The 24,729-nt window shown below is 40.2% G+C and overlaps 1 protein-coding gene across 2 annotated transcripts in view; it reads left to right on the top strand.

The window, feature by feature from the left end:
• cacna1g (calcium channel, voltage-dependent, T type, alpha 1G subunit) overlaps positions 1–24,729 on the top strand; it is a 215,309-nt gene that overhangs the window by 133,110 nt on the left and 57,470 nt on the right. For both annotated transcript variants that reach the window (XM_084741595.1, XM_084741594.1), the window contains exons 19-21: positions 3,715–3,838; positions 10,890–10,958; positions 14,117–14,301. In XM_084741595.1, coding sequence (XP_084597721.1) covers positions 3,715–3,838; positions 10,890–10,958; positions 14,117–14,301 — 378 coding nt within the window. The remainder of the gene's footprint in view (positions 1–3,714; positions 3,839–10,889; positions 10,959–14,116; positions 14,302–24,729) is intronic.

The raw sequence follows: 24,729 nt of genomic DNA on the forward strand, positions 1-24,729 counted from the left end.
ATACATGATTAGATCATGTGGAACTAGACTGAACCTTGCAGGGGAAGTGTGTCATCTGAGCAGTGGTGGAAAGAGTACTGAAGAAGTGTACTCAAGTACAAGCACTGTTCTGCAATATTACTCAACTATGAGTAATAAACTGGTGTTGAAAAAAGTATTCCTTTCAAAAATGACTCATAGTATTAGTAACTTTTTGACCACTGATGTTTAATGCATTATCAATAACAGGTATTTAATCAAAACAAGATTCAGTTTCTCCAAATCTTCTGTCTAAACGTCTCAACTTGGGGGTCTGGACCTCCAAGGGGGTTGCCAGATAATTGTGGAGAAAAATAATTAAATGAAATATTGTAGAAAGCAGTGCAGAACGAGAGCCAAGAAGCAGTTCCCAGTGATGTCAGGCCCTTGAAGACAAAAAACATATAAAATAAGGGATTTTAGACAGCAGAATGTTTTTTTCATTACATCGTCTGCTCCAGTGACGTAATTTTAGAGTCCAAGCAATGGTTTTCATGTTTGAGTGTCTTGGGCAATCACCAACCTGATTTACCTCAACACAGCAATTATGAACAACAGTTGAAAAGTCTTTTTACATATTTTCAGCAACTGTTTTCAAGCATTCACGCAGACTTTAATACTTGCAGCCCCAGACAGATTTATTTTTTTTTCATTTTTTTGGACAAAAATACCTTTTGATAGTAAAGGTTGCCGACCCCTAGCTAATTCAGTACTTAATTGTGATTTTAAAGTAACTGAGTAGATTACAGTGTTATAAATACTTAAGTACAAGTAAAATTACGGACATGAATAAATAACCTTAAAAGTACAAGTACCAAAAAATGACTTAATTACAGTGATTTTAGTGATTGTAATTATTTACTTTCAGCCTTGCATCTGAGCAGCACAAAATAAGATACAGATAAGAATAGAACAAATCCACAGCAGGAAGGACAGTAAATAGTGAAATTAATGACCCGTTTCATTTTTATGTCCAAACTCTCTGTGTTGCTACTTTCTAGTGCTGAGTGGTAACACATAAAAGTGATTCAGCCTATAGCTGAAGAAAACATGAGCTGTTCTCAGCATCTGTCCGCTCTTTCCAGGAAAGCAATCATCCAGCACACAGGAAGTGATGCGGTTTATGTCTCTGGTTTGTTTGGAATGCACAAAAGAAGAGGAGCTGGATAATTAGGACGAGCGGCTCTTATCTTCTCGACTCATTCTTCACAAAGAGGTCGTGCCATTTCCTGAGCACCGCTGATAGAAACGTCTGTAGGAACTTTCTGCACAGTACCGCCTACACCGTTCAAGTGGCCCGTGATTTTGGGGAAGTGGAAACACCACAGAGATGTTCAAAGGCTTCAGAAATGAATGCTGGTTGACAAGGTCAAAATCTGCAAACATGATGGAAAAACTAATCAAAAAGTGAGAGATTTAGTAAGTCAGTAGTGTTTGGTATGGAAGCCTTGAGAGGCAAGTTTAGTGATACATTTTCTAATTCTGATCTAAATTGTTTATGGCTTACAAACAGGTGAAAAAAAAGTTTTTGCAAGGATTATTTAGAATATGTAGCCTCTATGTGGACATGGGGGACAAAAAATTAAAAATTAAAAAATTAAAAGAATTATATGGCTGGAAAAAAACTCACACCTTGAACAGGTTGTATAAAAGAGAATTAAGTAATGTTAAAACTGATGATACAAACTTAAATGCTAGTTTGCTAATGTAAGCTAGTTAGCATGCGCAGTAATGTTAAGATCACAAAAGTTAGTAATAAAATAAATACTTTGAGAGGGGTAACGATACTGATGAAAGTGACATTACCAAAGCATTAACATATACAGGAAATTCCCATTAATTACTTCTCTAAAGTTTTGAATGACCCAGTCCGCATTTTTGTCTCCCTTGGGGTTTTGCAGAGTGCTCTTTTCCACTCTAATACCTGTGTATCTCGGGAGAGAATACAGAAGTTTTGCTAGGGAACACAAATTTTTTTGAGGGAATGCTAAAGTTTGGTTTGTGAGAGAATGCAAAAGACGAGCAAGAACAAGTTTTTTGTGAGAATACAAAAGTTTTATTGGGAATGCAGAAGTTTTGCAACCGAGCACAAAGGGTTTTGCGAGAGAATGCAAAAGTTTCCCTGGAGTTCCAAACAAAATTTTTTTTCTGACCAAAATATTTTTCGCCCATTTATTATTTTTCCCACCCAATTCTTTTTCACCCATCTATTTTTCCTCCCCCATGTCCCCAACTTTGAAAAAATACCTTCACAAATCAAAAAGTAGTAATAAAAAATTCACCTGGCAAAATCTTTTTTCTCCTGTCCCTAAGTCATAAATTCAGAAGGGAAAACAATTTACATCCAACTCAGATAAAGGATCACCAGAATATTTTTTTCTTACTTCCCTCTCAGGGTTTAGTCTGAACACACCGAATGACATTTTAAAAGTATAAAACTAACTGTAATCAATATTTAAGTCAATTATGTCCACCGTCAGTTGAGGCATTGATGCCAGTAAGCTCAAAAGGTCAGTAAATACCAGCAGGGTGGAAAGATTCAAACACTTGTCAGAATCATTTCATATAAACATCCATACATCAAGATGTCAGCCACGTTTTCAAATCCTAGGTTTGACAGTGCGGTATTTGTACTTTTTGCTGTGTGGTGACAGGTTTTTCCTGAGGTTTTTGGTGTTTTTGGTGTGTGTGTGTGTGTGTGTGTGTGTGTGTGTGTGTGTGTGTGTGTGTGTGTGTGTGTGTGTGTGTTTGGGAGTCCTGGGGGGCATTGAACTTGACATTAAAGTTCTCAGCCCCTTCAAACCACGGAGGAGGAGCCGGCACCAGAGACGTGTGCTTGCCATGTGTCCTCCCTCCCTCCTGAAAACACTTGAATTCTTTATCATCGAGACTCCGGCGCACAGATTTCAAAGAGGAATTAGCTCACCCAGACTGTATACTGTATGCATAATGATCAGATGACACACACAGACTCAGCAACATTCAGCAGTGTTGACACAATGGTGTCTGCATTGTCAAATAAAGCCAAAAATCCAGATCTGAGCCTCACAATATTGTCCCCCGCTGAACACTTAGACCGATATGAGCCATCAGAGCGGATTTGATGCACGGTTAAATCCTTTCCAGCGCCATACATAACAAGTGCTCCCTCTTTCTTTCTCTCTGTTGTCACAAGCTAAAAGCCTGGGAACCTTTTCATGTCGTGTAATGAAAGTCAGGCATAATTAATGACTCCTAATTCTACAGCGCTTCATTACAGAGTTAGTGTATCTGAGACAAGCTCGCTTAAATTGAATGAGATCTTTCATTACTGGTAAAGTGCTCACAAGGTTTCAGTAAAACATGCCTGGACTGCGCTGCACAGACAGTCGACCTTGTTGTTTTTTCTCTTCTTGATTATGGCCACGATCATTTTCTAACCTTAAGCACATGTTTATTATTGTCACCATGATGGACAAAGGTACCCTGTCGTGAGTGAAAAGTTATTTTAACCCCAAACCTAACCAAGTAGTTTTTATGCCTAGACCCCATTAAAAAACAATTTATTAATTTGTAAAGAGGTAATCAGAGGAATGTTTCTTGTTGTCATATCAAAACATCCTTGTTTGAACACTTGCTCGTTTTATATGTCAAATCCATTTTCTTTTCACTTTTCAAGTTTCAAATTTCTGTGTTTTTTTGTTTTTTTTTTGGCAGGTTTCGGATCCTGTGCAATAAGATCATCACCCACGAGATGTTTGACCACATCGTGTTGGTCATCATTTTCCTCAACTGCATCACCATCGCCATGGAGAGGCCTCACATCGACCCCGGCAGTGCTGTGAGTCTCAGATTATTGAGAGTAGGATCACACTGCTCAATACACACTATGAGGCTGTTTATAACTGGTTTTAACATGCATCTTGGGCGATGTAATCATAAGTGGGCAGCTCTCAAGCCAGCAGTCACTGAGATTATATATTTTCTTTGTATCACTTAGCACCTTCTTCTGAACAATCAAGACCAGTTTCAGCCTAAATGGATGGGACAATAACACATAACAAAACAATTTGTTGGTGTATCCAACAGTGCATGCCAAATGTAACAGACGTAATTAGATGAAAATAATGTAACAAGAGAAGAACAACGTAAAAGATGTAACGGGCCAAAAACGATGCGAAAGACAAAAATGATGTAAAAGACAGAAGACAAGTTTGTTGCCCTCAAAGTCTTCAGTGAAAAACACAGAAAGAAGTGAAGTAAAAAGGGTAGACGGAGGAGAGGTAGACATAACGAGACAAAAACGGCATTTAAGTTGTGACAAAAATGACGTGAAAGACATAAACAAGACAAAAACTATATAAAAGACGTAACAAAACAAAAATGACATGACGAGACAAAAATGACATAAAAGATGTAACAAAATGAAAAGGATGTTAAAGACATAAGAAGACAAAAACGACGTAACAAGACAAAAATGACATACCACCTCTGAATGAATGTTACTCACCGGTGTAAACAGGCTCTGTGTGAGTGTCCAGTCTGTAAACCTGGGCTATGAAAAGATACGGCTTGAGTGTGTTGCGTTCAGAGTCTCCAAACACAGAAAGAAGTGGAGTAAAAAGGAAGGACAGGTAGACAGGCCAAGAGGCATCGACCCATATACATATAGAAACACAGAAATGTTTGAATTGTATGTGAAGAATCATAAAGAAACTTGCTGGCGGCTCAAAAACGTGTAAACAGAAATAAAGTAAAAAGTGAGAAAGTACCTGTCAGCAAGTCCTACCTTGATGTGCAAACAAACACACACACGCCCCAAAACTGAATTACTACAGTAGTTTGCTCTCTGCAGAGAAATGAAGTGGAACATTGTGTAAGCAGGGAATCACTCCTGTTTGACTGTGAGCCAGTGGCTTTGGGTAATGTGTGCCATACCCCTGTATCTACTGCACTGCATCATCAACACCATCACCTCCTTAGTTAATGCACCATCGCTTCAAATAGAAGAGAGCTGGCTGAATGCCTTGCAGCAACACACACACACACACACACACACACACACACACACATCTATTTAACACTATGTCCTTTCCTTCTTCCAGTGATAGCAGCAGAACACAGTCCAGCCGCTCCATGCATAAACACAATAATTATCACTGTTTGATTTTTTTTTCTTTTCTCTCACTGAGTGAGGTGTTTCATGGATGGGCTTAATTGCGGTTCGGTCTCGCTGGAACGCTCCGTTCTGCTTGTTTTGCGACTGAAACATGGAGGAGACAGTGCCGTTGTAATTGATTCAATTATCTGTGGGCTGGCGTACGTGGCTAATGTCCAGGAAAGGAGATGTTTAACAACTGGAGGCCACCCCGCAGGCAGCCCAGTCTAATCAGGGCACAGAGATCACACACACACACACACACACAATCACACACATACAGATGGGATGATTTCATGCTTCTCACCTCTGCACACATACACACACATATGTAGATACAACACACAAATGCACAAAATCCACCGTGCTGCTTTACCAGCCCTTATAAATGATTTATAAGTTGTTTATAATTAGGTTATTAAAACTTTGTACATCATTAATTAACAGTTAGAAGCAAGTTATAAGCTCACTATTTGGCAAGATGAAGTTACTGCTTACCACTAATTAACTGGCACAGGATGCCTTACTGTAAAGTGCACTGCAAAATTGTGCATGCTGAAAATGTCAGAGTGTATGAATCTGGTAATGGTGATACGCCAGTGAAATCTTTTTGACCATTAAGAAGTCCCTCCAGGAAGTTCCCATTTTGCAGTCGCAGCTATTGTTCCAAATTCAACCAATTCCTCTGGATTCGACCATGCAAGTTTAACTTTTAGACAAATTTCATCATTGCTTACTGCAAGTTCTGCCAAACATAGCAGTCCCTTGTGCAAATGTCAAACATGTACGTCTCAATGTTTATTTACTTTTTTAAAGATGTCCTTCAGTTTGACTTTTTATTTTTTTAAATACTGAGTTTGTGCTTCTTTGTGGAATAACTTCCAGGTGCACATATTTTGTTAGAATTTTTGTAAGCCTGCACCTTTTTCATAAGTTTACTTTGAACACTCAGAACCGAATTTTCTCACTGGAACAAGTTGCCTTTGATTTTTAATGAATTTAATCAAAAAGACAAAAACAACATAAAAGATGAAACAAGACAAAAATGACAAAAAAAGACATAATGCAAAAAAAACATAACAAGATAAAAATGGCATAAAAGATGTAATGACGTTCAGTGAATTACACACAAAAAAAATTGCAAGTCGCTCCAAAAGTTTCCTTGCAAAAATGCCTAAAAATGTTGCAACATGCATCCCAATTTTTTTTTTTTTACAAAAGTTGTCATGAAAACAGGGATTTTAGGCCGCAGCAATTCCCAAAAAACCCTGCAAAATCTTGGATTGACTGTATGGAGATATACTGACGGTTGTTAAATGCTCATAACTAATTAATTAAGGTCTGATAAAGCTGACAGGCATAAACGCTGAGAAACAATGTAAGATAAGTAAGCAATAAGGTCTGGGGCTTAAAGGGACAGTTAACCCCAAAATCAAAAACATAATTTTTCTCCTGTGCTAAGAAAGTAGTTCCTACATGAAACAAGGTGAGGGGAGTATCTTGAGTGACCTGGTCATGATTTTTGGAAAGTGACACAGATTTTAAATTTTCCAAATGTTATTTAGTCCCATCATATTCAAGAGAAGCAGACATCTCTTTGGCTGATACCTTCAAAATTCTGCAAGTCACCTCAAAAAAAAAAAAAAGCACTACAGGACAGGAAAAAATATTCATTCTTGACTTGGGGGTGAACTGTCCCTTTAACAGTACAGATAAATGTGGGCTCAGTATTTGGTAAGCAACAAGTCACTGCTGTTCTTCTGATGTGTTGTGTTGTAAGAGCTTATTAATGGTTTATAAAGTGTTTACGACCTAATTATAAACCATCATTTATAAGGGTTGTCAAATTGGTAGCAAATCCACCACTGCAGCCGCACTAACATTCAGATCAGAAAGTGGTGTTTTCGGATGCACATATATTTTATCAGCTTCCCGCTACGGCCGTCATGTCCAGTCTGCACCCTGAGGCCATTATTGAAATGAGATGGAAATGCATGACGCAGCGAGCGGCCTGAAACAAGAGACTGAGCCGTCATTACAGGTTCAGGAGCCGCGATGCTCGTTGCTCCAGATCTCATTTGCCCGGGTGGCCGTTGCATGATGCTATTTGTTTGTCTGTGTGGGTTGTTTTTGAATTAATGAAGCCGATTGTGAATCGATTTCCACTCGCTGATTCTGTTTTGGGCCTGTGTATAACAACCGAACATGTATAATTTATCACTCCGCCGCCGCTCTTTTGAAAGCACCTGCTTTACATCACCCACGGTGCCAGCCTGACACAAGACATGTGTCATATTCTTTAAATAGAAACATCCTCAGAGATAAAATCTTTTAGTCACAACATTTTAGTGCGGAATGCAGGCTGAATAATTAGTTTATTGTCCTGGAAGTTATGTCAGGCACTTTGCATTTGGCTTGCAGTCCATTGCTGTTTTGGTTTTGGTGCTGGAGGTTGCCTGGATACTGTCTTCCTGTAGCTCAGTGGAAGTGATTGAGGATGATTATACCACCTATTATGATTTATTACTCCTAATTGAGCAAGGGGACAATACATCACTGTCTAGAGCTCAAAATTGAATTATATCAACATTAACAGAATAAAATACAATCAGTCTTAAGTTTTCTGCGTGCACGTCATCCCCTCTATACAGCGTAAAGATGGAGAGATGGCGCTACACACTGGAGCGTGATGAAGGCTTTCCAGGAGGTGTGGGCTGACTCTTGTTTTGTGCTGCTCAGAAGTACTGGAAAGCTTTGTAGCTGCATAATTGAATGCTGCACTAAGCACGATTTTTATGTAACAGTTCACTGCTGTACAGTGACCCACTAAATAATTGCTATCATTATACAGTTCCTTAAAAGTTAGAGATACTGTACCTCTCCAGGATCTGGGGTGCCAGTGTACAAAGCCTTGCGGAGCGCACTGTTGATTACCTACTGGAAGCGTTTAGCATCGGTTATTGTTTTCACTGTTTTGTAACCAAGCAAAGTGCCTCTCAGTTTAAATCATTGTTGGCCTCCGCTGCATTACTTCAGAACAGGCCGAGCTGCGCTGAGCTCTTGAGGCTGAGGGCTTGTGGTTCCCTGAGTTGTGGTCAGACACACTGGGTGCCAGGCGTTGAACCGGGAATAACACCGCCGCCGTTAGAGATGAGGAATGAGAGGGAGGCAAAGGGGGGAGGTGTTTTACTGCTTTTGAGTGTCGTTCGATCTTCAAATACAGGAAAACTAAAGGAAGCTGCACATAATAAAAAGCCTTCATCTGTGGATGGTTAGCTGGAGGGGAAACCGCTTGAGCAAATTATTACTTAACTATTTTAATTTAAACTTAATTTTGTTTGTCATAATCTTAATTTCAGTTTCAAGTAGAGCTAACAGCTATTTACATGAAATATTTTAGTCAGCAAACTATATTTAGCCTGCTAGAGAGCAGAGAAAACAGCAACACCTTGATATGCAGTATCATGTCTAGTGACATTTTTAAATACTTATTTTTGTAAAATGTAAGTATAATTATCACTATAACATAAGTAGAGTTGAGCTTAAATAAGAGCTAACAGCTCTTTACATGCAACAGTTTAGCTAGCCTTCTTCTTTGCCTTTGCCTAGAGAGCAGAGAAAACCGAAAAAAAACAGTTATTGATGTGCGGTATTGTGTCTAGCAACATTTTTCACTTTTGTAACATACAATGTTAGACATCAAAAAAGTAGAATAAGTAGAGTGTGGTTTGGTCAGCAAGCTAGCTAAAATGGCTAACAGCTATTTACATGTGATATTTTAGCTAGATCACTATATTTAGCCTGCTATATATTTTTTGTTTTGATTTTGTTATTTTCAGTTTGCTTAAAAGTAAGTATAATGTTACATATCAAAGAAGTAGAGTAAACTTAACTTTGTTTAGGTCACCAAGCTAGCTAAAATGACATCCATATGATATTTTAGCTAGCAACCATATTTAGCTTGCTAGAGAGCATATTCTCAGTTACTTAAACTTTGTTCATTTTTATCATTTAGCTAGTTCGTTTCAATCAAGTTAGTCAAGAACAGTTTGAAAAAGTATCCTTAAGTTAATACCAGCATTTTTGTTGAGTCACCTAGAGCTGCAATGTTAAAGGTTTGTTGATAAATTCTAAATTTAAAAATCATTTAGTTTATTTCAGTTTGCTGAAACATAATGGAAACTTACAGTAACCTAGTCAATACTCTTACATTTTTGCAGGCTAGCTAAAGCCATTTACATGTAATTTGTTTAGCTTGCCAGTGAATACATGAAATGTTGGTGTACTTTCTCATCTTGGTTGCTTAATTGTTCTTTTTCATTTTTAACAGAAAATTCATATATTCTTAATTTTTACAGGCTAAATAGTCTGGTCTTTTTTGAGCTAATGTAGAAAGCTGTCTGATAGAAAGCTGTTTGTTTTAGCCTAGAGAGCTAAACAAGCTCTTTCTTTTTAAGCTCTTTCTAGGAGCATTTAAATTGTTTCTTTGTTTGTTTGTTTGTTTGTTTGTTTTGTCTTCATTTCAGACGGCTAAATATATCCACTACGTACTAACTTACATCAACGTCAAGTTAATATTGTTCAAGTTTTGCATTCTTGCTAGCTAACATGGCTACAGCTATTTACTTGCAATGTTTTGGCTAGCAACGTATATTTGTGTGAGCTGCTATCCCTCCACATGCCTCTTGGTTCATAATGAATGAAAGGATGGAAACTGGTTCACAGAGGACCGGAATGGCTGCTGTAAGGCCTGGAATTTATAAACCCTGTCAACGCCAGCATTCCCAGTGATGTCATGCCTGAAATTCCCAGAGCCTTCACAAAAAACGCTGCGGGACTGCCATGTCTGTGTTTGTGTGTGTGATTTTGTGTTCCTCGGAGCACGGGTGACGGTAGTCGGGGGCCGTGGGAAAGGCAGCCACCTACACCCACTCACACACACACACAGAGTCAGTGGCAGGACAGGGTTGTGTCTCCTCAGACAGAGGGGAAGTAGGGTAAATAAGCGGTCGGCGAAGGGATCTTATTCTTGCTAGCTTGCTTGTTTTCTCTCCTCCGTCCTTGTTTAGCTCAGTAAATAGGCTCCCATCCTCTGCTGCTTGCACACACACACCACTGAGCCATGCTGCCTCAGGCCACAGGGAAGCATGGAGTGCGGTAATGTGTGTAAAGATGGAGATCTAATAGCTCGGTCCTGATGGCGTTGCAAAATGATGGTGCTTGTTTTCTGAATTGACTATTTATCTCTGATAAAAAAAGAAAAAAAATGATGCAACATGCTTGTTTCATTGAAAAACTGCTGATTTAATCTTTAAATTCTTGTTTTTCAACACAACTGAATCATCTCATCAAGTGTTCCACGTGTGATTTAATGTCACTTGTTCCCAGTGCAATTCAGCTGATTGAGAAAATAATTGCAACAACTTTATTTGTACTACTCAAAACTGATGATAACATTGTCATATTTGTTTCCACTGGTAAAAGGCAACATAAGATTTTAGGCCTTGTTTGAATACTTCCTGCCGTGCTAATAAGGAGTAAACTTTCTAATTGCCTGCCAGCCATCATTAGTGAGTGCAACAGGGAAAATTGTTAGTGAAATAGCTCCCCTCATGCATTATTCAGCTGAACACTGGATCAATTTAGAAGCAGGAACAACTGTTTTGTTATTAGTTATTGGCTCTTTTCGCATGTACCACAGCTCAAGCGGGTCTGTCTTCCTTCTCTCCTGCAGGAGCGGATCTTCCTGACGTTGTCCAACTACATCTTCACGGCGATCTTTGTGGCTGAGATGACTATAAAGGTGAGACACTCACACTGACACATTAGTGCGCAAAGTGAGAATCCAATCCATGTGGCTTACTTTCTAAGCCCAGTGCACATTTTGTGAAAGCTTTTGTTCATTTTGGTCATCATGTGATGTAAAGCCACACGTACTAATAAATACCTTCATTCTGTAGCAAGTGACTTGCATCTGAATGGCTCATGTCTGCTTGTATTAAGTAAATAGGTATGTAAAATAAAAAATATATATTGAAATTAGGTTACAAAGTTCTTTGAAATAGGATAAAGGTTTAAGCAGAACAAAAGATGAGTACAATACAAACATTGTGACAGGAGAAAGTAGCTTAATAAAAAGAAAAGCAATTAGAAACATGACAAATCAGTGTAGTGTACATGACTCAAGCACTGAAGACAGATAGGTCATCCAGTGATTAATCTCAGCCACAAACTTGTGCAGAATAGTTAAATTTGACAGGCTGCTGGATAACATTTCCTCATTAAAATGGCAAAAAATACTGGCCCAAATGTTTCTAACAGTGTTCAAATGCAGAGAAAAAGTAATTTATTCATATTCCTGCTAGCTGTTGCTGGCTAGTTGCTATAACAGTGTCCTGGAAAACACAGAACATATGAATACATCATGAGCGAGGAACGAATTCGGCGAACATGACTAAGCGCAACGTGAATAAAACTTTAACAATTCCTCACCCTTGAGTGTGATTTCTGCCTGTGTCATGTTAACTAGATTTTTCACTGGCTGTGATGGTTGAACTCCCATGATCCCACACTACTACTACAAAATCTTATCTTATTGTTATCATGTGAGAGAGACGCCTAGTGTAAAAGGGACATATCTTAAGTTAGTTAAACGCTCGCTAACTAGCTAGCTAATCTACATCAATCATAAACTAGCTTGTTAGCTAACTTTTTGCTAAGATTAATTAACTTAAAATTTGACTCTACCAACTAGGTACCAAGTCTGCACAACTGTTATTGGAGTACATAGGAAAAAGGGTTGAGGTCTGAGATGGGTCAGTTGTATCAAAAGCCGCTGTCAAATCTAAATGAACTAAAGTGGCTGTTTAGTCGTCCAGCTACATGATTATCAGCTTACAGTTACTATTTTAAAGGTGCATAGTTGTTTTGCATTCTTCCATGAAGTCATCACTGACTTCTGTTCTTTGTCTCTCAGTTGACATCAGCTCTTACAACACAGTATATTTAATAGGTCAGGATTTTTTTGTACAGTAAAAGCACTTCCTCACATCGAGGTCTCTCATTTGTCTCCAGCTTTTAGAGAAACAAGATGTTGACACATCTGTGTTCACTCACAATGCAAAACATTTTTTTGCATAAGATGAAGAAACCGGAACCAGACTGCACAAACCGCTCAGACACAAATCTGCAGAGAAAATACAGAGTCTGCTTGATACCCACATGTACTGTAAGCCCCCAAAATACAAAAGGAAACAGAGTTAAGAGGGAGGAAAGGGAGAGGAATGAGAGACTGATACTCAAACAGACAGTGAACACACACAATGCGCACACACACACACGCACTCTCAGGGCTGTTTCATAATGCTAAGCGGAGGATTGTCTCGCCAGTATTCAAATGGACCAGCTTTGAATGGAGGTCGGTGCAGGCGTGGGCAGGAGTGAGCAGAGGCAGAGGGGAGGAAAGTTCATGGGTGTCACTCATTCAAAGTCTCTGTCTCTATTTTTGGTCGTAGTGCGATTGGCGGGCTCACGAATGCAGGGCCTGCACACACACATACTCACACACGTTTTCATTTCACACGCACTTTCATTTCATTTTCACGTTATCTCTTTAGGCCAAATTCCGATGTTAAACCCAGAATTCTGTAGTACGAAACCGCAACAGATGATTGGTTATCCAAATCAAAACTATTTAATGTCTATTGATTAAGATAATACTGACAGCTGTGGAAGCTCTTTTACGTTGCATGTTGCACAGCAGAGACATACAGTCATATCATAAGATTCGTAGATTCGTAAGCTAGTTAGCTATCACTTTGCTGTCTCTGTAACTCTCTTTTAGAGATCCCCCAGCTACATCTTTTAGCCATCTTCGATATTTAGTTTTCTTTTCTGATGGTTTTCAGCCAACAGTGGTTCTTAAGTGGATTGTAGGGGTTCTCCAGAAAAAGGAAGAATAGAATATTTTAGCTCATATACCTCATTCCTTGGAAGTTTAATCAGCGAGGGCATAAATAGGGTTGGCTGTTTTAATTTATTGTAATTTATAGTGATCCTTCTTTGATCTTTGATTGACTGTGAAGACTTCATTATCTTTAAATGTAAACACATCTTTTGTGGAGGTCTTTGACATGAAGAAGTTTGGGGTCCCCTGTTTTATTCAACATAAACAAGCCTAGCACATAGCATATACAGGAAACAAGGGAAGTTCAAAGAGGTTCAGTTTGCTCAACTCTTGCTGGAGCAAAAGGGGGGCGGAGCTTAGGGTGGGTCAATTCAGGTACACAAAGTGAAGAGGCTGTCTGAACTCTCACAGTGACCTCTCTTTGTTGATAAAGTTTGATCAGCCTCTTTGATGATTACTCTGCCACATTATTCATACAGAGTATGTACAGTTATGCATTGATTAGCATCGACTGCTGTAAATTAGCTTCTGTCCATCCCCTTCCTCTCTCATCTTTTCAGTTACATCAGCTGTTCAGAATTGCAAGATACAACGATAGTTGTCTTGATTTAATAAGTTTGAGATAAAAAAAAACAACACAAAGCCAGCCAGTCTCTCTATTATTTTCTGAAATGCAAATTGCATTATGTGCAGAATAAATGATGAGCAGACCCTATAGAATCAGAAATGAGGTTTGGAATATGCCTGCAGCTTTTATGATCTTCCCTGCCAAGCTCCAAGTAAACAATCGCTCTGAAAAGTCAATAAGCTGTGCATATAGGGCATTAAGCATCAACTCCTAATAAATAGAAAAGATGGCTTCATAACAAACAAATCTGCAAATACGCAGACAAAAAGTAAATATTGAATTACTGATTCGTATATGGTTTTATGCCACTTACATTTGGAGTTAGTATTGAATTTTAAATGTAACTGAACCCTCTATGTTTTCTGCTCAGTGTAGTAACTCTGCACTCTGCTGTATGTTCATCCCTCTGTGTCCTTTTTGTGTCCAGATTGTAGCCATGGGCTGGTTTTTCGGGGAAAAAGCCTACCTGAGGAGCAGCTGGAACGTTCTTGACGGGATGCTGGTGATGATTTCTGTTATTGACATCCTGGTGTCCCTCATCTCCAATTCTGGTACCAAGATCCTGGGTATGCTCAGAGTGCTGAGGCTGCTGAGGACCCTGAGGCCACTACGGTAAGTGGCTCTCCCAGGGACGCCAAAAGTTACAGACAAATAAACACACTAAGAAGACTCACAGCCACTGCTAAAATTGTTGACAGGAATCATGAAATTCAGTCTTACCTTTCACAGAATGCAAATCAGTGGTTGGACACATTTGTTGGGTAATATTAAAGTGATGCTTTGGATTATTTGATGTAGGGTTATATGCACTCATCCACAGCCAGTGTATTATCGACAATAGATGATGGCTGACACTTTCCTGATGGGAAATTGCTGTTATGTGAGCCAAACACCACTCTCTCCAAATCAACCAAACTCCATAGGTGAAATCAGTAATTTTACCTTGAACATGGGAGGCACAGGAGTCACAGGAGTCACAGTACCGCTGGCTTGATCTGTTAGTTTGTTTGTGTTATTGTGCCATGTGTTTTAAAAGGATAGTTTGGATTCACCAAAGTCACACAGTAGCACACGCTAACTAACAGATCAAGGCAGCGGTAAACTCGTAACTCCCATGTTCTGCAAGGTTAAATTACTGATTTTGTCCATGGAGTTTGGTTGGTTTGGAGAGAGAGAGATGTTTATAATAACTATACTGCAATTTTGGGCCGAAATATGCCTTTCCTTGTCCCACAAATAGTTAGATTTTTTTAGATGGACCTTTATAAATGGCTAAAAAACATTTTGCTGCTGATCCTGTCTATAGCAGTTCATTGCCTAGCTTCCATTTTGGTACCTCTCTTTGCTTCTTCTAACTGGGGGCATCATACACCGACTATGGATGAGTACCTCATACAACCCCACCTCAAATAATCCAACCGATCCCTTTAAAAGGTCAGCCCCAACTACACGCCATTTACTATATATACAGGTTTAAATCTCTCCAATTCCCAGAGTTATGAGATGATACAAGTGCCTGATGTGGATGCTTTGTTTTCGGACGGAGGTGGCAACAAACAGAGCTTTCTCTCAGCCCTGACATGTACCACCTTTTGGAGCTTTGGGGATTTGTGTGTGTATTTTTGTGTGTGTGTAGGCATTTATTTTAGTGTGCATTCATGCTTGTGTTATTGTCAGCATGTACACAATTGCTCAGTTATGTTTATTTGAGCGGAAATAAGACGGAAATCACCAATTTGGAGACTGGATCTGTACTTGCATCTCCAAATATGTGTGTGCGTGTGTGTGTGCGAGGCGGAAGAAAATATCATACACTGTCTTTACATGTGCATCACTTTTAACCTCGGTGTGTGTATGCGTGTGTACCATTTGCATGCGTGTGGCTTCATGTTTGGCTTGGCTCCCAGCCGCGTGCTTGGTGTCTCATCTCGTGAAGGGGAGCTCTTGAGGCTTTGCTCTCTCCTGAATATTTATCACAGTTCTCAGGAAGAGCTGGAAAATCAAATATTCATCTTTGCTCTGCCAAATTTACCCACTAAACACCCCTGATCTTTTCTGTCTTCCTTTTTATAACTTTCACCTTTGATATCAAAGTAAAATCTTGTGCCGAGACTTCGATCCCTGCCTTCAAAGTATAACTTTCTTCTTTGACTTCATGCTGTTATACGGAAGCCCTGAGAGGCAAGTGAGAAAAAACATTCTAGTGATCCATTTTCCATGTCTGATCTAAATTGTTTCCCCTCTTTTGCTCCTGAAAACAAGTTTTGCCAGGAAAATGTTTCTGAGTTTCTTCTTTTTTTGTGTTTGTTACTGCAATACTCATTTTGGCCACAAGAGGCTAAAGTGTGTCAGACAGGACAAGAAACATGAGCAGTCAGGCAGACAAACAAGTTTTACACAAAAGCTGTAAACATCAATCAGTGTTTACAGGTTTACTCCCTGGTTCAACTTTGGTCAACTATCTTTACTGCACTTCAGTCAACCGACTCATGTGAAATAGATTTTCATGTGAATGTAGAATCGTTGTATTCAGGGTTCGACGTTAATCGTGGCCACCAAATATTCCATGTAGGTGACCCTGCAGCCACCAAGTTCTTCCAAACTGCATTTTCCATATGATTTTTTACATAAGGTTACATTTGAGCCACAAATATGTACTTTGGCCACCAAATTTAGGGGCTTGGTTGCCTGTGTGGTCAATGCTTACAATATTAGCATCTGTCCTTGGTGTAATATTTGGCGGCTAAGCTCTGACCTGGTCGCTGCCCCTGAGGAAGTGACTTAAACCTCCCTTTGGGAAGTTCAACTCAAGTGTGGATTGCTGTGCTACTGAAAACTGAGAGGGCGCAATGATAAGAACTACCCTCCTATAGGACGAGAACATAGACTCAGAGCCTACAAGTGAGTGTTGGGATGGAGGAGGTTTTTTTTAGAAAGCTTTCAGTATTTTACACAGCATCCTTCAGAATTTGGTTTGGTTGCGAACGATCACTTCCAAGTGAAATGTTAATGCGACATTAGTGAGTGCACTTGCTGTCAAACAAGGGCCTTTCTAATTAGATCTGGTGCAACTGTGACAAACTGAGCACTTGAAAAAAGTACCTGACTTTAACTGCAGCTGAATCTTCTGTCTCTAAGTCATTCTGCTGTTTGCCCTCCCTGATTTAATCCCCAGAGGGCAACCAGACTGAGGCTGTATTAATGTCGAGTAGGGAAGGTTTTAAAGTCAGATTAGAAAATATCTAGCAATTACAGCAGGAAATTGGACAAATTTTAAGTTTGGGGGGAAATATTGTCAGGAGCAAAGGGCAACCGTTTCTCTGGAGAAGTACGTCTTCAGTTTGAGAAAAATGCAAAATGGCAGAGAGAGAAACGGGATTAGGAAGACTGTTGAAGACAGGCAGAGAGTGAGCGAGGGAGGAACAGGAGAGGATGGAAAGAGAAAAGGAAGAAGAGAGAGTAAAGAGCTGAGCTCGGTAGCTCGGCTCTCTCCTCCCCTGAGGCTGCAGAGGAGTTACGAGAAAGCAATACTGTAAAATCATTTTTTAAGGTAGTTATTAACTTTCAATCCAAAAGGAGGAGCACAGCATTAAAGGCTATAGCATATTAAGCTATTAGTGTGCTGCTGTGGGTATACTGTATGGCTGTACTTTAAACCCGGTTAAAGATAATTTGGTCGGGTCAACACAGAATGGAAATACCGCTCAGGCTCCATAAATGTTTAAAGTTTAATTAGTGAACTAACATACCTTTGGGAAGTGCAACATTTGTGGACTTCAGCAGGTTGGTGCTACAAGTGCTTCTCCAAAATTTAACACAAACCTGATCTATTCATTGAAAAGGTTGGATCTGATTTTATTTTCTGATTTTGACCTGATGTATAGTCTGATGACTTATAGATGCCTCTAAAACCACCTCAGAAAAAAAAACAGGTGACAAAAAAATCTATAGCACAGCAGGGATAGATCCTAATATTTTATACTGTGTATGAGGACATCGGTGATCACGTGGAGTTGCAATTTAGTCATTTTCTCTCTGAATGAGCATAGGCTTTACTAGGGCATCTTCCACTTTACGTTGTGGCTCACAAAGCTGGCTAAATTTGAAAAAAAAAAAAAACATAGTTTCCTCATTTTGGCCTTACACCCCTGCTGCAGTGGCATTTCAAACTCCAGCAGGTAAATATTCTGTCCTTGTGAACTTCTCCAGAGAGTTGGCAAGAGTGTCTGTCTTTGGCATTCCTGGTATTAAGAAACACAGTGTGTCTCCCAAGCAGCCACCACCATGTGCCAGCCAAGCACTGACGCAGATGCAGTACTCAAATTAACTGCTACATGGTGGCTCTAAAAACTATAGCCTAATATTTAGCTTTCACTGCTTTTCATGTTGATTGAAAACCTGCTTCATAAAATTTGAAGGCTGAGAGAGAGGTACAGCCTCTCTCTTTCTCATACTCATAACAGTTGCTGCAAACTTGTCTCTGCTGTCTTATTTGCCAACATTTGGACTTGGGAAGATGATGATGATCTTAAAAACTGACTTCTCATCAGGGATCGTCCAAGTCTTTCTGCATTGCTTGGTATTTAGGGTTTCACCAATATGATATGTTGACGAAATATGGGGAGCATTTCCTTGTTCCCAGGGTCCTAAGTTTCAAAGGCCTTATGTTCACAGGATCTATATTCTCAAGGTCCTCTCAAGTTCCCAAGGTACTATGTTCCCATTGAGTGCTGTGATCCCAGGGTCCTATGATCCCTTGGCTCTATGTTTCCAGGGTCTTATGTCCCAGGGTCCTTTGTTCCCAGGGCCCTATTTTCCCTGGATCCTATGTTCCAGGGCCCATATATTCCTAGGGTCCTATGTTTCCAGGATCCCAAGTCCCAGTTCCCTGGGACATATGTTCCAATGGTCCTATGGACCTAGGATCCTAATTAATCAAAGTCCAAATTTTCTTGGACCCTGTGTTCCCAGGGTCATAAGTTAGGTCCTATGTTTCCAGGGCCCTATGTTGTTAAGGTCCTATGTTGCTCAGATCTTAAGTTAACAAGGTCCTAAGTCATCATGGTACTATGTTCCCAAGACCCTCTGTTCTATATTAGTTCCAAACTCTAACCCTAGCCCATTATGTACCACATAGAGGAAGTTAACATAGGACCTTGGGAGAGCACCTAGGTACAACTGAGGAACGTTGGACACTTTGTCATGTTCCTGTTATGTGCCATAAAATTCTGGAAAACAGGACACTGGGAATATAGAAATGATCCCAAAAGGATGTTAGGTAACTATTTGCAACTATGACAATATGTCAACAGGCCTGTCATGGTCTTGGCCATGGTGCATTATCATATCGTCAGCTGATTCATAAAGTCAGTAAACTAAATTCCAAACTTCATCATTAGTAGAATTCGTTACAAATTGCATAAATGTTTAAGTATGCCTAATTCAGGCTCATTTGTGTAAAACATGTTAAACTCATACCCTTTAAGGAAGACATAGACATAGACAAATCTCCTGCCTTTTTGTTAGGTGTGTCAATAAAATGCACAATTATTTGACTTTGAATTAATGTAATGGCTACACAGGGAGGTTATAATGACTGTAAGAATATGCTGACAATTTTTCATTTTTCATGAATAAGACCTCAAAGCTATGAAGTTAAAAACTGTTGTTCAAAATTCTTCAAACTGTGTCTGTCAAACAAGGCAGACACAGCTTTGTCAGCCATAGCACTTCTCAATATCAGCTTGTTGTCACTGCAGTTCGATTGTGGCAGACTCGCGCTGTTTGAATTAAATATGAGCTTGTCTGTGTTTTCCCCTCTGGCAGTGCGGTGCACGGGGGGTTCACACAAGCGCCATCATCATCATATTCTTGATTTGCTTGCTACATTTGTTTGTGTGAGCGCTATTGCAGCGGGCAGGTGACGTTTTGTACATTTGTATGTGTCTGTTTAGAGATATTCATGACTCGCATTGCACTGCACATGAGAGGAGGGTCCGCACGGGTGCATGAGCATGTGTGCACGTGTCTGTGCGTGTGACAGAATGATGCATCGGCTTTGTTTAACAGGACACACACACAAACACACACACACCTCTGCAGTCATTCATCAAGCCCACAACTTGAGGCCTCAGGGAAGCCCAGAAGTTAGTACCCTGTGTCACCAAATGGCACTTTTATGTCAGCCAACACCACCTACACCTCGTCGACAATTCAGCTGCAACCTAGAAACCCCACCCCAACCTGTCCCCGCCGCTGCGTGTCCATTAATTGTACCTGCCACGCGGCAGACTGATCTAAACAGCTTTGTGGTGTTTGTGAGGTCATGGCTGGCCAACAGGTTTGTTTATTGATAGATCCCTCTCCTGTGGTTGACCCCTGTCGGCTCAGCCTTTCAGCTCATCCGTCACTTGATGATGATGTAATTATCCCCAGGCTTCCACTGGGTAGTTAATGTGCTTTCTCGCTATGTGTCTACATTTTTTTTCACTCTCACGCCTTGTATGTGACAGTGCTGATGGTGGCCAATTAACTCTGCATGTGATTAAGATCCATTAAGACAGGGGCAGCTCCAGCGAGGGTGGGCCAACAGGGGCCAGAGCCCCTGTGACACAGATTGGACCCTCTCCCCACTCATATCAAAGTTTAACATCTTGGAAACATCGTACATCAACTTTGACTTGTAGCCAGATGCACTGAATGAGCATTAATGTAAAGCCCACCCAGCCGTACAGCTACAGCACAGCTTCTGAGACCAATGTTTGACGACAGAACAACAGTGGTTTGGTTTCCGTTACGCCAGGGCTCAGTCAACTACGTTAACATTACCTGTGTGGCTAACCAGGCTAACGACAGCTAGCAGTTAGCTACTTTAGCAACAAGTAAAGCTATTAGGATGCTTCCGAAAGCATTAGGAAACTGCAGAAATGACCTTCATACTGTATTTTTGTTGGTCTCGGAGGCTGTGTTTAGTCTCGCTCTGGGTGTGTTCACAAGGAGCACTGTTCTGTTGCCCGCTTACGGCAGCTAAGTTAGCAGAAACCGAAGCTGAAGATGAGCAGCTAATAACCATGGTATTTTGGCAGTACAAAGCAGTACAAAGGTTTGAAGTGGCGAACATCTTGGAAGACACACTGATGTTCAGCACCATACCGTTGAACATATTCCTAACAATCGAAAAGGTCCAGTCTAAAAGTTGCAGAAGACAAAATATATTTCACTAAAATAAATAATTTGACCTTCATTACAAGAAACAAACGCTTATGCATTTCGGCACAGAGCCTTCATCACTGCATTTGCAGTACTGTGCAAATTGAATTTGGTAATATAGACAAGAACAGAGAGAACACACAGCTGGACACAATTATTTAGGAACCAATCACTTTTCTCCCCCTTGCTTCTAGGTACAGGGACCAATCACAGAGAACCCCATTACATACAACATGAAGTTTACAAAACACTATCATTCACTATTAAGACCATACTCTAGATGAAAATAAAGATACACATGAAAGATACACATGATAAACTTAAAAAGCATTTTTAGCTGAAGTCATCTTCATCAGTTTACCTTAAACATTTCTCTCTTACTGTACTGTGATTGGTTGAAATTGGTTAGCTCTACCTTGTGTAAGCACCTGTCATATTTTCTTTTACAGGAAGAAAAAATTAACAGATTTTCTATGATTTTGATATAAAAAATATAAAGCAATGGATGATTTTTTTTGGCAAATATTCGTAAATAGGTGCACCCTGTGACTGGGGTTAAAAAGGCATTTTTAATTTCATCTCAACTTTACCTCTAGGCCTGCAAGACTTTTAGATTTACTGTAGTACTTACTGTATGTGCCACCTGAATCCATTAACTTACAGTTTATATTAGCATTTTACTCATTTGCTGACGGGGATGAGAGCAGTGAGTGGTAAAGTTTGATAGCTCTGGAGGAAAGACAGCTGTAGGTTCAAAAAAAGGAGAGCTGGAAGAGATTTACACAGCGAGGTGGAGCTGGAAACAAAGTTTAGACAAAGAAAGTGAGAAAATAAGCTGCCTCATTTCTTATTCCCTCTATATCCCTGCAGCTCAGCAGCCCTCCTCTCCTCCCTCTATTCCCTATTTCTATCTCCCGCGTCTCTTAATTACACCCAGTGTTTGCACTGTGGGAACATGCCTGCCACTTATTGCCCAACTTGTTGTTCTCTCTCCTAAGTGTGAGGGATATGCCGGTGGAGGAGAGAGAGATGCGGTGGTGCACGTGTGCAGGTGTTGTGCATCACGGCAGCCTCCTTCCCGCTCCTTTGTATGGCACACAAAACAAGGACACGCTGTGAACTGCTATGAAATTATGCAGAGAGGTAGATTAGAAGAAGCGAGCGCTAACTTTTCTTCCCCCGGCTCCCTCCATCCAGCTCTTCCTCATCTCTTTTTTTTTTGTGTGTGTGTCATATGCAAATTGACTTTACAGAGAGGAGCCCATCGCAGTGTGTGTCCTTCACGTACCGCATCATCAGAGTGTATTGACTCATAATAAGAAGCTAGTCTCTCCTTCGTTCCCCTCCTTAATAAGCCTTTTCACTTGAGCATATTTGTCAGAGCGGAGCTCAAAAGGAGAACATGATGTAAAGAGGGAGAGAGGTCGGCTCGGGGTTTTCATATGCAAAGCAGTCAATGTGTGGAAACATCTCTTTTTTTGCAGGTAATGTGTGATCTGAGGAGACTGAGCTGGAGAATGGCAGCAAACGATGTGTTTGGGATCTGCAAACTCAACGACTTCCCCAACAAGTTGCATTTTTCCTTTTGCTCCCTCCACTTTTATGGCATTTATTTTCTTCACAAGCCTCTTTTCCTCTTACTTTTTTGAAATGTCAAAATTTTTTAGAGAGACGCCCACACGAATGAAAGGGTGACAAGTTGGCCTGGATTGGGAGCTAAACATTTGACTACAAAGGATGGATTCATCAAGCATCTTCAGCTGATCCTTGCAGTGTTTTTAATTTTTAATTTAAGTTTTTTAATTTGTTTTAATTAGCTAAGAGATAATTGCATAAAAGATCAATATGCAACAATTCCATGTACAAAAATTAGTACTGCAGTCCAGATAGCAAGTTGGAGCGATAGTCTACATATTAAATAGGTTGAAATCCGATTTAATATACAATCTATGGCTGAAACAAGTTGTTTCCATCCGCCCGCTCCTCCCCAGACTCAGGGAAGCTCAGGCAGGTTGCAAAAGCACTGCAGGAGGCACGCAACGTAAACTGACAATAACAAACTGTCAGCTGTCTGTTAATGTAAAGCTAAGCCCGGCATTCTGAAAATAAAAGCCCACTGTTCCAAAAACACACACTCTAGACTGACTTAAGTGGCTGCCTGCCAGACTCCATTAACATATTGTTCAATTTAACTGTCATGAATATCGACGCCTTCTACAAAATTATTAAGTATTTCTTACATCTCATAAACAGACAATAACTCCTAAAGCGAACATTCTGCATTAATTTGAACTCTAATTAACATAAATCAGGCATAGAAAAACAGTTATTGTGGCCCAGAATAGAAATTTCAAAGGGGGACACCATGGTGAGCATTTCATCTTAACATGTTTCCTCAATCTCTGATGACATATGATGGTCATTTTATGATTTACTGCATTATTAAACACATTACAGATCTCTCCTTTAAACCCTCAATTATGAGCCTGTATTTCTCATCATTTGCATCTGTTTGAGGCACTTAACCAACACAAACTGTCAGTATCTGACACCCTGGGAATGAAACTCAACAATCAGCTATCTTTCTGGTGTGTCTGCAAACAGCTTGGACAAATCTTACTGATTCTACCTATAAAAAAAAGAGAGGTATACTGCACACAAAAACCCTGAAACTGGACTTCCATCCCTGGCTTTGCTGAGGAATTCAATGCAAGTATGTTCTCATACCAGAACAACTGCATCAATCCTAACAGCAGACACAGCTCTTGAACAATAGCACCCTCTACAGCTCAGCAGCGGGTCTGCAGCCCGGCGTGCCTCTCAACAGGACGTCAAGAGAGGCAGTGAGGTGCAAAGTGACGAGGTGTAGCTCTGCGCTCGTTATTCTCTGATCAGGGCTATTGATCATCGGCCTTGGTTGGCCCTGGCCTTTTATTATCTCATGTCTTCTCTTAATGTGCTATTGACTCTTCCTTCACTCAGCTGTCTGCTCAGGGGAAAAGAACCGATGCAGAAAAAGATGAATAGACAAAAGGCAGAGCAGATTAGCAACTCGACAGCCTCTTTGCCTGTGTAGCATTGTTTTTCTCTTTTAGGCCTTTTGGTGTGTCATCTTATCTATTACGACATATATTGACTTTGGTGTGTGTGCGTGTGTGTGTGTGTGAGGGGGAGCTGTTGCCTCTGCGTGCTCATGTGTTTTCCCTGTGCAGATGAGTGTGTGTGCATCGGCGGATTTTTATGCACAGTGGTACGTGTGTGTCTGTGTTTCACCCTGTCGGAGAAGCTCAGCTGCAGTGCGGTGCGGTGCCGGGTGCCATGCTGGCACTAATTAAACATCCTCATCAGTCCATTGGCTTAATTAGATGTGTCTGTTTTCTCCACTGCAGAAATGAAAGGAGTCAGAAAGAGGTGTGAAAGAGGGGGAAAGATGTTTTTTTAAAGAAGAGCAGAAGTGAATGAAAGAGAAGTTAATTTGTCTTTAAGCCAACAAGTGTTTTTGGTTTGAGAAGTTCTGAAATGTGTGTGAATGAGAAAACAGCTGAATCTGAATGTGCACTCTGAGAAATAAGGGTTCCAATAAGGTTCTTCCTGAAGAACTGAGATTCTGCCGAGAATTATTTGCTGCTGAGGAACCCTTTTTAAAGAAATGTTTGTTGAATTACTTAAAGAACTCTTTTGTCAAAGGTTCTTTGTACCATGATATGAAAGGGTTCTTGGCAGAACCCTTTATTGAGAGGGTTGCTGAACTCTTTATGCTAAGGGTTCTTTGTACCGTGATGTGGCAGGGTTCTTGCTGGAACCCCGTGGGTGGGTTCTAGATAATACCTT

This window comes from Lutjanus erythropterus, chromosome 17 (genome assembly GCF_056507025.1).
Source record: "Lutjanus erythropterus isolate fLutEry1 chromosome 17, fLutEry1.hap2, whole genome shotgun sequence".
NCBI lineage: Eukaryota > Metazoa > Chordata > Actinopteri > Lutjaniformes > Lutjanidae > Lutjanus > Lutjanus erythropterus.